This window comes from Ananas comosus, linkage group 16, assembly GCF_001540865.1.
Source record: "Ananas comosus cultivar F153 linkage group 16, ASM154086v1, whole genome shotgun sequence".
Taxonomy (NCBI): Eukaryota; Viridiplantae; Streptophyta; class Magnoliopsida; order Poales; family Bromeliaceae; genus Ananas; species Ananas comosus.
The window spans coordinates 6,797,199-6,813,500 of record NC_033636.1 but is presented as its reverse complement, the minus strand read 5'-3'; the positions used below and the strand labels follow the sequence as shown (position 1 = coordinate 6,813,500).

At 33.8% G+C, this 16,302-nt stretch overlaps 1 protein-coding gene across 2 annotated transcripts; it reads left to right on the top strand.

The window, feature by feature from the left end:
* LOC109722260 (probable ubiquitin-conjugating enzyme E2 24) lies at positions 8,668–15,818 on the top strand. Of its 2 annotated transcripts, none has more exons than XM_020250226.1 (12): positions 8,668–8,935; positions 9,191–9,246; positions 9,417–10,152; positions 10,285–10,416; positions 10,510–11,897; positions 12,171–12,311; positions 12,427–12,573; positions 12,650–12,871; positions 12,971–13,034; positions 14,025–14,164; positions 14,599–14,910; positions 15,244–15,818. In XM_020250226.1, the coding sequence occupies exons 5-12, from the start codon at positions 10,521–10,523 to the stop codon at positions 15,529–15,531; spliced, it is 2,691 nt and encodes an 896-aa protein (XP_020105815.1). In that variant the 5' UTR covers positions 8,668–8,935; positions 9,191–9,246; positions 9,417–10,152; positions 10,285–10,416; positions 10,510–10,520; the 3' UTR covers positions 15,532–15,818. The 2 variants fall into 2 exon arrangements, with proteins under 2 accessions (XP_020105815.1, XP_020105817.1); XM_020250228.1 differs by having other exon boundaries at positions 10,242–10,416.

Here is a 16,302-nt window from a genome sequence, read left to right as displayed (position 1 = left end):
CAGAAATATTGATTTTTCTGAGTTTTTGTTAGTTTATTGAAAACAAACATGTTGTAAATAATGCACACATTTTTTTAATGTAGAAAAGTAAGAAAACTAAAATGGCAAGTTTACTTCACCTAATCTAAGTTACTGCTTACAAAGTAGGATGTGACGTCCCAACTTTTTAGGGGATCATTCATTCTAGGACAACTTTCGTCCTAACACGCTTAACTCTTTTAACCTTTTGAGCCTAACCATTACCCAAAATGCTTAAATCGGGTTAAGAGTTTAGCTCTGTTATATCTTATACATAGGACTATCTGGGATTTCACAATCCCTCCCTTTTAAGCCTTGACGTCCTCGTCAGACTCAGATTTATAAGTATCAGGCGATGTGAGACTTGTCTCGCTAGCCTAAACCAACCTTATGGGGGAGCTGCGCCTTACCCACAACAGTCAATAATATGAGAGTTTCGTTCTCCCCGCTGTATAATTCTAACTCAGCCGAGACTCATCTCATAATTCCAGCTGGTAATTATCTCTTATACCAACGATGACGCCCCAACTTTTCAGGGAGTCATCCATCCTAGGACTAGGACTACTCCCGTCCTAACACGCTTAACTCTATCTTTTAATATCTTGGACCTAACCACCACCCAAAATGTTTAAACCGCATTAAGAGTTTAACCCTTTTAATCTTATACATAGAACTAACTGGGGTTTCACATTGAATGATCCTTAAAACCAGCTTAAATATTAGTTGAATAAATATAAAAAGGTTATTTTTAGAAGTACTTCTCAAAACTTAAAAAATATTGTATATATACCCTTTTAAAATTGTCAATATCAATATTACTCCCATGAATCCATAAATAATATTGTAAATGCTTTTCTCGTCAATTTCCGGTAGAAATTTATTGGAGCTTGAATATAAAATGGCCTATTTATCCCTCACTATAGCTGATTACTGTATAACTTATACTTTTTTGTTCAATCTATATCACTAAAATAGTTTTTTTTTTTTCTATTCATTTAAAACTTAGATTTTTTTTTTTTGGTTCAATTTATGGCATCACATTGTTTTTCACTTTAATAGTTATTTCAATTGATGAAGTTTCTCCAAAAATATAAAATAGGAGCATAACTGGGAAACAAGCGTCTTGAATTCAAGACCTCCTGCTCTGACACCATATGTTGTTTCACATGGTGTTAGAGCAGAAGGTTCTGAGTTCAAGTCACGTTAGACTTCTGGTATTATTAATTTTTTCTTATTAATTTAAGTTCACGTTATGATCCTTAGAAAAAATTTTGAGGCCGAATGTAAGAGGAGCTTTTTTTTTTTTTTTTTTTTTTTTTTTAGAGATAGGTAGCACGTTACCCGCTTCGTTTATTTCATTTAGAAATAAATTTAGCTAGAAATGCAAATCAACTAGGATTCGAACTTGGGTCTCGGGTACCAACTACCAAGTCCTTTGCCACTTGCTCTAGGGACGGTTGGTAAGAGGAGTGTTAAATATAAAAATATATATATATATATCGTTTTCTAACAGTTTAAACTTTTAAAGTACAAGGCTAACAACATTGACCCTGGAATGTGTGACAAAGAAAGATTTGGAGCTTGAGTTAAAAAGAAATTTTCCACAAGATAGAAGTTGCAAGATTGAGTAAAAATTCTTTTAAAATTGTAAAATAAAAGGAAAAAAAATGGATAGAATTGTTCAAAAATTGAGTAAAAAGTGATTTTTTTAAAAGAAATTTACTATGATAGGAATTGTTCAAAAATTGACACAATATGCACTTGAGATTAGTTTCATCCTCTCACATTACATGCTTTTGTTAGGTCAAAAGGAGAGAAGCATGATGGAAGGACTAGTGGAAACTTTAGTTTAGTGGGCACAAAGTTAACATTTTTTTTAAAAAAAAATATTATTTATTAATTTTTAGTCCACCCTTGTTTTAGCAAAAGCAAGTCAAGTACAAGTTGACTTGCACATCTAAAATACATTTTTCTCCACTTTGTTTCTTTGAAGCACATTCTTAAGCTCTTTCCATCTCATTTTATAAGCCTATTTTCATACTATTAATGATGCGCATAAAACATTTTATGGTAAGAAATTTTCGTATAATCTATTAAGCTTAATGATATTTATAGATACATCCCAAACCCTGCAGAATCTTTTAATTTTATTAGACTTTCTTTTATTACTGTGCTATCAGCAATCATTAGTAAAACCTAATTTGATGTTCAAAAGAAGATTAGATTTAATCGGCTTATCTGTTTCACTGTTTGTATGTTTGGATTTTAACATTCTGTATTTGGAAATTTTGGAAATTTTTTTTCTATTTTTTTGAAAAAAATTTGGTGTAACTTAATTACCTAATTAGGATGCAATATATTATATTGGAAAAAAATAATCAGGATTAGATCTTTTTTCTTTTTCTTTTTTTGTGTCTTCCTTTTAAACTGTGTCATTTGTCTTCAAAATTTACCCATTTTCTATTTGAATTTATTATATATGCAAGTTGGTGAATGCATGTGACAAGAACTAGGCTGGAATACGATCAATAGTACTAAGCTATTGGTGCTATTAAGTTTTCGGCCCTTAGATAAAAAAAAATGTACGATTAGAATGATGTGAGCCCTCTAGGGTTGAGTGAGTTATTTATTGAATAGTATAATCTAACGGATGAAAATAGTCAAAGAGTTAAATCTAACGGCGAAAAATTCGATAGCATCAAATGCTTGGTACTATCGATAGTATCCCAGCTGGACTCATATGACACTCTAAACATGACATGGAAGTAATGGCTAGCCCTAAACAAATCTTACTTTTTGTGTTAGTTGTTATAATCTTCAATGAACTATTTTGGAAGAGTCGCTAAAATATTAGTTATCATTTGGTGATTATGTTGAATAATCACTAAATTAGTATTCAATTAGTATTAGTCGCCTTGGAGCTTGCAGTGACAAGTAAAATAGTATTTGATTCAAGCGTTAGAAAGTAGATAATAAATATTATTCATCTACTATCACAATAATTCGGACGGACTCTTTTTCTTGCGTTAGTTGTTATAATTTTTAATGAACTATTTTAGAAGAGTTGCTAAAATATTTAGCGAGTAATCGCCTAAATTAGCCCCACGACTGCGACCCAGGATGTTGTCCGAAAAAGTTGGTGGTTTAATTCACTCTATTTGGTTTTAGATGCCTTGGAATTTGTAGCGGCAGATGAAATAGTGTATGATCTAAGGGGTAGAAAGTACGTAGATAGTAAACATTATTAATCTGCTATCGTAATAATCCAGACGAACTCTAGTCCTCAAAAATTGAGATTAAATTCGAATTAGGGATAAACCAAGGTTTTAAGTGTTCGTCGGCACGGATCGTATCCACCGTGTCGTACTGTGCCAACAAGATATCGACACGATACAGATCCCGTACTGATGGCACAGCTCAAAACTTTCTATTTTTTAAATTAGTAAGTAATTTTCTCAATAAAGTTCAAAAGATATGATAAAAAGACATAATAAATAGTTAGAATATTTTGTTGATAAAAAAAATAAATATTTCATGCTATTATGTGTCGGCACACAAGAATTTTTTTAACTGGCACGCATCGGCACGGCTCGACAAGCACCGTGCCGGCAAGTTTCCGGCGTGACCCTGCGCCACGGCACTAAAATTCTTAGGATAAACTATTGGTAGCCCTATTGATCGAATAGATAGGGTTATTTTAGAACTTTTCTAAAAATTTTCAAAACATTATTATCTTTATTGTAATACGTATTTTACAAGTTTTTGTCATAGATCACTGGTGTTTTCACTTTTTCAGGTACGTAGATGATTTGATGCGCATCCTAATTTGCATGTATTCTAGATAAATATCTCGTAGTTAGGCGAATCTTAAAACAAATGCTCACTATAAAAAAATCTATATTTTGCTCCCTTAAAATTTCAGAAGTATTTTTGAAGGGGTATGACGTTAACGGATAGGACAAAATTATCAAAATACTCTTATTTTTAATAAAAATAATAATTTTTTAATATATTTCTGTCATTTTAAAAGATATCTTGGATATAAATTATAAAAAATGAGCGGAACAGTGATGGAACCCTGACGGAAAGGGGGGGCGAAATACAACAATTTGAAACGTTGTGGGGATAAAATATAGATTTTTAAAAGTTATGGAGGAAAAGTAAAAAAAGATCCTAGTTCTTGTAATTTTCTGTAATTTAGCCTTTTTTATTTCCTAATTCTTGTGAAATCATTGTAGCAGATATTATGTGGCTACATTGTAGTTAGGAGCAAATTATCAAAAGTTTAGTACTGATTAAAAGAGATTAGGGCTTTAAGCTTTTTATGTGTAGTTATATTTGAACTTATGCCTTTGATTTTGAGTCTAACATAAAAATTTAGTTAGTTAAAAGAGTTCCGCGAATTTTTGATTTTTCTTTTTTTTTTTTTGTCTCACCAAACGAAGAAAATCCTAAATTAAAAAGAAAAAAAAACAAAAAGAAAAGGAAAACAAAAGAAATTGCGACAAGAAATTGAATCTCCTATTTATGAAGCATACTCTAGTAATCATAAATTTAAAAACAAAAAATATATTTATGGAGTATATATTCTCTAATGTAATGTTACCTAAATTTGAGCTCGAATAATTTTTAAACTATGCGAATATTAGGGACTATTTGATTGCATGTATTTTCAACTGCACTTGAGAATGCATGCATGTATCTATTAAATTTTTGTTTGATTTGGTGTAATTAGGCTCAACTACTGCAGTTGCATCTACATAAGAAGGCCCAACTGCAGCAGTTCGGCTCACCCATTAAAAAAATAAATAAAGTGTGATTTTTTTTCATACGCATCTTTTTTTTCCGGTTTACTAGTTTATAAAAGTCTTAATTAATAATTAGAACATGATTACGTTATGCTCAGAAAAGGTAATCTCACCTTTTTATCTAAATATTGACAAAATTTACAAATATAAATTGCAACTGCAGGCTACCAAACAGAATAAATGTAACTGTAGCAGTTGCAACTGCATAAAACCGAACAAACTAGGTGTAGTTATGACTACATGCAGCATTTACAACTGCATGTACTTTCAACTACACTGTTTTTGTAATTACATCCAACCCAGTTGCAACTGCTGCAGTTACATTTTTTCTGTTTGTTAGTCTGCAGTTGAGATTTGTATTTGTAAATTCTGTCAAATTTTAGATAGAAATGTGAAATTACCTCTTCTGAGCATAACGTAATCATGTTTTAATTATTAATTAAGACTTTTATATCTATATATAATTTATATATTATAAAATTGTGTTTGAATTTAATAAATTTTAATGCAAATATATTTTAAATTTGGTCAGAACAAGAAAGATATTATTAAACTAGTAAACTGAAAAAAAAAAGAAGCGTATGAAAAAAATTTATTGATCCTAACAAACATTATTAGACCATATCAGATTTCATGAATAAATATTTTTGGAAAAAAAAAGAAGCGTATGAAAAAATAATAATAAATCACACTTTGTTAATTTTTTTAATGGGTGAGCCGACTTCGGCCACCTGTTGCAGTTGGTACTGCAGCTAAATTTGGCTACAGTATCAACTGCTGCAGTTGGATCTTCTCATGCAGATGCAACTACAGCAATTAGGCCTAACTACATCAAACCAAACAAAAATTTAATAAATGCATGCATTTTCAACTGCAATACAGTTAGAAATGGCTACAGTATCAACTGCTGCAGTTGGGCCTTCTCATGCAGATACAACTACGGCAATTAGGCCTAACCACATGAAACCAAACAAAAATTTAATAGATGCATACATTTTTAACTGCAGTACAGTTAAAAATGCATATAACCAAACAGCTCCTTAGTGTTTTCGTATTTTCATACAGGTATTTGATGTGCATCATAATTAATTAATTTATATGTATTTTAGACAAATGCCTCATAATTATGCAGAACTTGAAACAGGTACTCATGGATCTGATCTCCTAAGATTTACATAAATTTAGTGGATATAGATCTCTAAAAAGGATATATGTTAATTGACAATGGGTTTGGAGTCATCCTCTTGAGTTTTCTCCATATTTTTGAGCTTTTTTTCACAAATTATATGATACTACGCTTTAATTAGGAATAAAGGACTGTTTGATTTAGGATCAGTTTGTTTGGGTGAAAGTGGAGAGAGGTTAAGTCGTTTTCGATCATAAATAATCATTTCTATTGTTATTTCGCCATAATAAAGATACGGTAGAAACTCGAGTTCCCTGAAACATCATAATTAGTTTCGTCCCACCTCGAGCCGAAGTCGATTACGGTGAAAAGAGATGAATAATAAAATAATAAAATATTATAATGAGTAATGCTAGTTATATTTAAATATATTTAATTATGACATTAATTATTCTTTTATTTTGTTTGCATATTTAAAATATGATAAAATTTAATTAGTTAAGTTTTATTATTTCTTTCATTTAGTTTTTATATTTAAAATATGATGAAAATTGATGAGCTAAGTATTTATATTTTTTTACTTTATAATTTTATTTGTTTTATTATTACTTAGTTGCTTTAGATTAATTTTTTTAATTACATAGGAATATAATTATATTATTTTTATTTATTATATTATAACTTATTATTTATTGAGTTATTTATTATTTATATATATATATAAATAATAGTTTTACATTATTCACTTTATGCCAAATAGACAGCATAACTGAAGGAACTTTACTTTCATAGTTACGAAACAAAAGTAAGGAAGAAGTAGTTTTCACCGAACTTTATTTCCCTCCAAAGTTTATTTTTGATGAAATAAATAAGTGGAACTCAAGTTCCATCACTTTCGGTGTTTATTTTGCTGTAAGTTAAAAAATAATGTAACTTAAGTAATGTTTGACCTCCACTTTAGCTACTTTTGACTTCTCCCTCCAGAGTACCGAACTCAAGTTCTACTATGCTTAACTTTCTCTAAAAAATTTACTAAATATTAAAGGCTAAACTCTACTTCCTTTGGAATGAATTAGCGTTACTTCTTTTTTTTTTTTTTTTTTTTTTACAATGTGTTAAGATTACTTTCAAATAATAATGAGATATTTAATTATTTAATAGATTAGATTTTATAGGGGTAAGTTCACTATTATATTTAGGAGGTAATAAGATTTACTTACTTACATCAAAACAAATAGTGAAAGTAAAAAAAACTAATTTACCCATATCAAGTTATACCAAAATAAACAGAAAAAGTGTTGAAATTCAACTTTCGGACTGTACAAATTACATTAAAACGAATAATAAAAAATAATCATACTTCAGAAAAACTCAAATACCGCTACACTCGAGTTACGCTGAATCTAAAAATTCATCAATCCAAATGCTTTAATGCCTTTTCAATCATACAGGGGCCCTTGCTAGTTTACATGCACATTCTAAAATATCATGAGTTAGGCTCCTACGCATTCGAAAGCACGAAGGCCTTCGTGCTCATAAATTATTTTCGATGATGAGACATCCGATTTAACGATCAGCTCTATTATTTATGATTTACATTATTAGAACTATTTAGAAATCAAATTTCATAATTTTTTTATTTTGTTTTCCTAGTAAACAAGTAACCTCGAAATAAACGGCTGAAAATAAAAATCTCATAAAAATCTTAAATTTCAAATCAAAAATATTGTTCTTACTCTTGATATGAAGTAGAATTTTTTATTACAGTTTTATGCATTTTTGAATTCTTCTACAATATTGAACTTACAAACGTGCGACATCAGCTATTAAAATAGTTAATTTTTATTTTAATTTTGAGATCCTTTAATCACTTCGTAAATGATGTTGAAAAATTATGAAATTTAGTTTCTAAATAATTTTAATAGTATAGATCATATCTAATAGAGCCGATCGTCGAATTGAGTGTCCTATTTGTCGGATCGTTGGCGCTAACCATTAATCCCGAAAGCTCGAGCTATTAGAAATACACAACCAATTCACTTAAAGCGTAAAGATACAGCGTCCACGGGTCTCGATTGTGACTCGGCTCACCCAGCCTCACGTCACTTCGAAAATAACTCGGCCCACAAAGCCTCACGCCATTTCGAACATGACTCGGTTTAAAGTAGGCATGATACTGACCCATTTAAGCCAACACTATCATCAAAAATAATATGCACGTACGAAAGTCTTCCTATTTTTGAAAGCGTAGGAGACATACTCAAATATCACACTATATCGGCCTTATATTTGTTGGAACTTTTCAAGGGACACACAAAGTATTTCTATTTTTGTTGTTGTTTTGTTGGTGCTTTGACAAGTTCATATCCCCAATAATCATAAATTTAAATATAAGAGGGTAAATTTATAAAGTTAAAGTCCCATATACTATTTATTTAAATTAGAAACAGTATAATTCTTTAATTATGTGAATATTGATATTTTTATTTTAAAAATTGATATATTCAAAGTTAAAAAGTTCAAATCATAACTATATGCAATGTATCTACTTCGATAATTCATGTACATATAATAATAATAATAATCTAAAAACAATAATATATATCAGTGGAGAGCAATATCCACTAACATTAAAAAGAAAAAAAATTAAAAAATATTTTAAAAACTCAAAAAAAGTTTCTAAAAGCGGAGTAGGAGGTGTCTCTCTCTCTACAGTATGAAAAATACACAGAAGCACTTCTCGGAGAAGCCCAAATAATAAAAGCAGGGGAAGGAGAAGCCGAGGAGGGATTGGGAGGGAAAAAGAAGCGGTTTTGGGAGCGGGGTTTTCTCTGATTCGACTCTTCTCACTCGATGATTAGGGTTTCGGGAGATGGATTGATGGGTTGGTGTTGTGGAGGGATCGCCAAGCTTGGCTAAAGCCTAAAAATCCCTCCTTTCTCTTTGGAGAAGAGAAAGGGAGGGAAGGGGAGAAGAGAAACTGGTGATTTTTTTAATGTTGTTTTATCCATTTCAGGAATTGCTTTTGAGTTCATCTGGGAGAGAGTAATTAGTGTCTTTTTTTTTTTTTGGGTGGTAATTTACCTTTGTTTTTTCATGCTTTGTGGATAAAAATTACGTTTTTATTTAGTTTCCTTGTGGCTTTTGTGAGGGAAAAATGGAGTTTTTGTCAAAGAAGATGCATGAAAATTTAGATGGTTTACTTTATTATCTGAAGCATTTATTTGTTTTATTTCAGATTCCATGATTAGTGTTTCCACCCAAAGAGAAGCTTCTCCTCTTGCTGATAAACTGGTATTTGGGTTTTTCCCTTTCCCGCCCTTAAAAAAAAGCATCTACTTTTATATTTAGTTCTTTTCATGCGTATATGTATATATATGTATATATATTTGTAGGCATAGCTTATGCTGTGGTTAATTACATAACTAATTTTACTGAGTGCTTTGTGGATTAATGGTGCACAGATTGTGGGAATCTTTAAAATCAGCTGAGAGGGGGAGGCTATCGCGAATTTCCTGTTTTCGGTGGGCATCTTCGGAGAACTTCTCCAGTGTGGTGGTGGTATATTCCTTCACTTAGAGGTTTTGTGGAGTGGCTTTAAGTTGTTTCTCTCATTGACCTTCTTTGACATGTGAGCCCACATCAAGAAGAGAGACTCTATTTGCTGGGCAAATCTCCTTTGGCATTAAGAAGTTCGATTAATCCCTTCCGGAACAAAGGGTATCAACATACGTGCTTTTGTCGGTCGATCGATTGCATGTGTTGTTCACTTCTTTGATTGGGCAAAAAAGAACTTCCGAAAGATTCCCCCTTTACTGGGCAAATCTCCTTTGGCATATGTTACTTACCTAGTTTGCCATCCTGGGCAAATCTCCTTTGGCATTAGTTACTTATACTTCTTGCTCTCTTGGGCAAATCTCCTTTGGCATTTAGGACTTGAAATTTCGCTCTACTGGGGCAAATCTCCTTTGGCAGTAATACTATCAGGTGTAGGCTAAGCCCCTGCATCTTTTATCATCTGGGTAGTTCTCCTTTTGCTTTAAAATTTATCGACCGTATACTGTTTTGGGAATATCAAGCTGTTGCTGTTTTCACTTTGCTACATCTCTGAGAACATCATATTTGGGTCTTCGGTAGTCTCGTGTTTGTTCTTCTGGCAATCAAAACGTCGAGAAATTATCAATTCGGTCGGTGCGAGAGGTAAGCATATTACTGCTTTTTCTCTTTCTTCTTTCTCTTGGTTAATTTGTTAGTAATGAATAATTCCCCCTTTTTTTAATCTCTCTCAGTGGTCGTATCTCAGATTGGTGTTTTATACATCCTTTCCTGTAGGATTTGTTTGCTAATTGACCTGCTCGTGGAATATCGTGAAAGAGCATTAAGAAGATTAATTGAACTCGAAGTTGGTGTTCAAAATTCACAGTTATCATATCAGATATCAAGTCCCTGATTCCATCTAAGTTGGTTGGTATCAAATCCCTCTTTAGCGTTAGAAATTTCGAATTTACCGTTGATAGTATTGTTAATGCTAAAATTGAGAAAAATATTATAACACAGGCACTCGGACTATGGATATGCTTGTTATTGACTCGGACAGCGAGTTCTATGCTGATTCCACCGACAGTGAGGATCAATACGATAGTGAATCTTCTTATGGGGGGCATGCCCAAAGCATTTTGTCGAGCCTTGATGAAAGCATAGGCAAAATCAACGATTTTCTTGCATTCGAACGCGTATTTGCACTCGGCGACATTGTATGCCTTGTTAATGATCCCTCAGGACAGTTAGGTCGGGTTGTTGATGTGGATATGGTTGTTGATTTAGAGACTACTGCGGGCGATTCAATAAAAGATGTTAATAGCAAGAAGCTTTGCAGAGTGAGATCCCTTGTTCCTGGTGATTCTGTAATTATGGGACCGTGGATTGGGAAGGTAGAGAGGGTATTTGATTTGGTCACTGTTGTTTTCAGTGATGGGGCAAAATGTGAAATTTTGATAAGAGATGAGGATGTTTTAAAGCCCGTTCCTCCAAACCTTTTTGAAGATGCACCGTATTTTTATTATCCAGGCCAGCGGGTAAGAATTAATCACCCGTCCATTTCTAAGCCTGTGAGATGGTTGTGTGGGAAAGCAAGCCGAGATGAAGGTACGGTTTGCCATGTTGAAATTGGCTCGGTGCACGTTAAGTGGATCACTTCGGTATTAAATGATGGAGTTCGTTCTTTAATTCCTTCCAATTTACAAGAGCCAAAGAATCTTACTCTTTTACAGTGTTTTCAATATGCGAATTGGCAACTTGGTGATTGGTGTACCCTTCCAGTTGACTATTTCCGTGATCTCCAGAAGAATGCTGGAAATAAGTCGGCTACACTTAGTACCGCCCCAAAGAACTTTACCAAGATGCAGAAGGAAGTTGGTATGAATGGTCGAGATTGTATGCAGACATTTGTAATCTCAAAAACTAAGCGCACCGTTGATGTTCTGTGGCAAAATGGTAATTTGTCGATTGGCTTAGATACACAAAACTTGAGTCCTGTGAACAATTTGGGTGACCACGATTTTTGGCCCGAGCAATGTGTATTAGAGAAAGTAACATCAGAAGACTTGTGTGTTTTGAGGCGACAGCATGTTGGGGTTGTGAGACAAATGGATGCTATTGAAAAGACCGTGAAGGTGAAATGGATAGTTCCCGAGCTCAAGCAGGATGGTGGCTCAAATGAGGAGATGGTAAGTGCTTATGAACTGGTTGAGCATCCGGATTTCTCCTATTGTATCGGCGATGTCGTGCTGAGATCAGCTCCAAGTCCTGAGAAAATGAATGAAAATCATTCTGTTACAGAACTTAGCGATGAGGCTTTTCATGGTTTCTTATCATATTTTGGAATTGTCATTGGTTTCAAGGATGGAGCTATTGAAGTAAAATGGGCTAGTGGTCTCATATCTAAGGTATATATTTTCCCCATCATGTTAATCCTTTTTCTTATCATCGGCAAGTGTACTCAGAAGCCACGATTAGCAAATAACATTAGCTTTAGGAAATTTAGATTTTTTTTCTCAAATATATTTGCAGTTTGTGTTGTACTTCAATTTTTGAGATACCCTCATAGACCATAGACAATTGTTATTAATTTTGCATGAGATTCTATTTTCCACTATAACTTTCTATGTTTTATGTTTTCTGAATCAGTAAATGAGATAGGGAAATCTTGGTTATCACAGGTTCAGCCTGCTGAAATATTTGGATTAGATAGGCTTCTTGAAACTGCTGCAACTCTATCAACCAATGAAGAATCTATCCCTGAAAATGTCGCAGTAGATTTACAAGAGCAGGAGAAACAGCTTTGTCAAAAGGACCCAAAGGTCATAACTTTGTTCCCTGTACTAGCTCCATATATGCTGATGTTTTATGTGTTTCATGCCCTCACACCCTCTTGAATTGCTGAAATTAACTGAATTTTTTAAACTTATTCTTCAGAAAGTTCTAGATGATTCTTGTGGAGATCGTGTGAGCGGCTTGCAGAAAGCTACATCTTATTTGCTCCCAAAAGTCGCTTTTGATTTTATCACGAATGTAACTTCAAGTCTATTTGGTTCCAGCAGTTCAAATTCGAAGTCTGGCATAGTAAGTTCCATTCTCTCAGAATTATTTTTACTACTAGTTCATCTTTCAAATTAAACAAATCTTGGTCTCTTTTCAGATTAGAGAAGAATCCAAATATCAAATTCTGAATACCGAAGAATTGCAACCCGATGTAGATGACTCTCAACTGGAATGCACTGATCAGCAAGTGGAAGCAGTTGAACAGAGTGAAAAACCAACATTATCATCAGAAAGTGATAAACCAAGAAAGTTTAAGCAGTTTGATGTTGTAAATGAGTGCTTCGACCATCATTTCATCAATGAAAGTGGCAACGAAAATGTAGCGTGCATTTTAGAGATTTTCCTCACCTTGAATTCAACAGTTTTTTCTTACCACACAAGTTTTGTTTAATTTGTTGTAAATTTCATTCTTTTTTAGGCAAAACGAGTCTGGTTGAAGAAGATACGAAAAGAATGGAGCGTTCTAGAGAATGATCTACCAGGTTTGCTTCTTGTTCTATCTGTCATTGTTTTGTTTGTAAAACACCTTTGTGATCAGGAATGGTTGTGCGAATAGTGCCAGTATGTGCTGGATGGCACTGAGTATATCTAGCAGTGGCAATTTTCTACCTGACTAAGAAACCTGTCTTTGACCCAACTTGATTTCTGTCGCTTTTGGGTCAGAAGCCTGTGAACTGATTTGGGTCATTGTGCTAATGTTTTTGGGTTCTTTGGGATGGTTAGGGTGGATTGGGTCAAACAGATGTGTATGTTTTTTTTTTTGAAAAAAAACATATCTCTTAGGTTAGGTGGGCTAAAGATATAGGTGGGTTTTTGCGCGATTCAGGTCAAAAACGATTTAAATGTTTTTGTTGTGTTTTCAGGTGATTTGTATACCTGAATTTCTTTTAGCGACCCCTCGGCTTTCATCTTACTTTAACTGGGCTTGTTGCCAGTTGACCCATGTGATGTGATCATTTGAAGTCGCCACAACCCAACTTGACATATTCTAACTGACCCAAGCGTGATAACCTGCAGTGCTTTATGCGCTGCTTCATGATGTGCCATTCTATTTTATCATTTTTTTTCTCTCTTCTTTCTTTTGTGCTGACAGTATGTGCCAAGGCATCTATGTTATGAGAGCTGGACTAGCACTGTGCATTCTTGGCATTCATGAGCCATCAGGAGATCAGATTAATGTAATAAAAAAGAATGTTTGCATTCTTTTACATTTATTTTAGATGGATGCTAAAGATAATGTAGATTTTGGGAATTGTGAAAGAAGATGTACAGTAGGACTTGAATGGTCATTCCATGTTAGTCAGAAGACAGTCTAGGAATTAGGCTCTTTTTTGAGACTAGCCAGATAACCTTCTTGCCTGAAGTTACTAGCAACTGAGAAGACAAAAGTTTTTCTCGTTTTCTAAGGGTTTTTAGTAAATGCCTTGCGGTGCTCGTGTTACTAATGGCATGTACTGTTTCCATGTTAACAGATAGCATTTGTGTTAGAGTTTACGAGGAAAGGATGGATCTCTTGAGGGCGTGCATTGTTGGCGCAGCTGGAACTCCGTACCACGATGGTCTTTTTTTCTTTGATATCTACTTTCCTCCAGAATATCCTCATGAACCACCTGTAAGTTTTCTTTCTTTCTTTTCCTTTCTACTTTCATTAAACGTCTCATTATATGATCTTTACATTGTTTTGTTGGTTTTTCTCATTCTTTAGCTACACAAATATATGGATCCTTTACTCGTCTTTGAAAGAAAAAGAGTTTTTCAAATATCTCAATTGAATTAAAAATGATTTTATCAACGTTTATTTAAATAACTTTTATTGTATGATGATGTCTGAAATCACCTATCTGAGCAAGTGTCTTTTTTTATGCGAAGGGAAAAATAAAAAAAAGTAGAAACTGTGTGCGCCTCAACTGCAAAATGCTTTTTTGTGCTTTTTCGTTTTGAGTATGCTAGATTCAGATATTGCTCTTGGTGAAAACTTATGATTAACTAGAAATTCAGAGGGTTCGTTGTAGGACAGTTAGCATAATGATCAATTTTATTCTGCAGCTCGTTCACTACAACTCTGGCGGGCTTCGACTGAACCCAAACTTGTACGAGTCAGGAAAAGTCTGTCTAAGCCTTCTCAAGACGTGGACTGGTTCCGGATCGGAAATGTGGAATCCCGAAAGCTCCACTGTTCTGCAAGTGCTGTTATCCCTTCAAGCACTTGTTCTCAATGAGAAGCCGTATTTCAACGAGGCAGGCTACGACAAACAAATCGGAAGGGCTGAAGGGGAGAAGAATTCCGTCACCTACAATGAGAACGCCTTCCTGTTGTCATGCAAATCCATGCTGTATCTCTTAAACAAGCCTCCGAAGGTATTTTGGAATTTCTCTTCGTTTCGTATAGATCATCCCTGCAAAATCATCATGCTACATATTTACCCCTGTAAAATATGAAGTTTCACGGACATCTAGAAAATGCAGTTTCTACAAAAACACGCTTGTCTAAAGTTGGGGAGTCATGCAATTTAAGAGGAAACAGTTTTTATGTTTAGTTAAAAGTTTTTATAGAGGAGCATATATGAAGTTTCTACGTATGTAATGGATAATTTTGCTAGGGACTTATTTTGAAGATCTCTGCAATCCGAGAGTTTAGTTCGAACCAACCTCTAAAACCTGTCTAATCTATTCCTTTAACAATAAACTCAGCACTTCGAAGAGCTTGTCGAGGAGCACTTCACTTCTCGGTCGAGGCATATTCTACTCGCCTGCGGTGCTTATTTAAATGGAGCCCAGGTTGGGCATGCATATGAATCCGATGATGGCAAGGCCTCCGGCGAAAACCCCAAGAGCTGCTCCACTGGATTCAAGCTCATGCTCGCGAAGCTTCTGCCGAAGCTCGTCTCGGCCTTCACTGAATTGGGAACCGACTGCGCCCAGTTTCTCGACCTACTTAATCAAGTTCCCCATTCAGGTAATGATTCGCTCTCGAATTAGGGTCTGCAATTATGCTTTGCTATTAAGTGCTTGGGTGTGTATGCGATAAAATGCTGCTACTCCTGGTGTATAATAGTATTTTCTGTAAATAAGCAGCATAAGTGATGTGGTTGGTAAAATAATAAATGACTCTTGACCTGAGAGCAACTGTTTTGTTGGCTTGTAAATTTCAGTCTCAAAGACTCTGCTATGTTTGCAGTGTGTAATAATAAAACATAATGTGTTGCTGCAAAGTAGGGCAGTAACTCTACTATTTATCTTATTGCTTTTAAATGTTAAGTTTGAAATGAAATGCAAGTCACTGCAGTAACCTGTACACCAATGCCTCTTGTTTCTTTTTCTCACCTGTAGTTTAACGAAAAAAGGTCTTAGATTCATTCGAACTTTAGCGCAGTAATTCGAGATCGCCACAAAAAATTACCTAAAATTTATTCATGTTTGATATTAGCTTCTCTGTAGTTCAATCACAAAACCATATTATTCAGTTGGTTTTGTATTCTTTTGGAATTTTGACTAGTGATCTCAAATTTGCTGTAGAGGTTTGTTGGGTTTGGGACTTTTCTCCCTAGTTTTATCATAAAGGACTTGAAAAATCTACTTTGCATAACTCATACAACTAAAGTTTACGTTGATTTTAAATTAGGTAAAAGAACTTGATAGCAGAAGTTCAACAAATTTAAATTATTGTAATAAAGGCTGTAAAATTGGAATTGATAATTTTGCAACCACTTAAATCCTTAGGCCGATTTTTTTTTCTTTTCCTTACTAGTA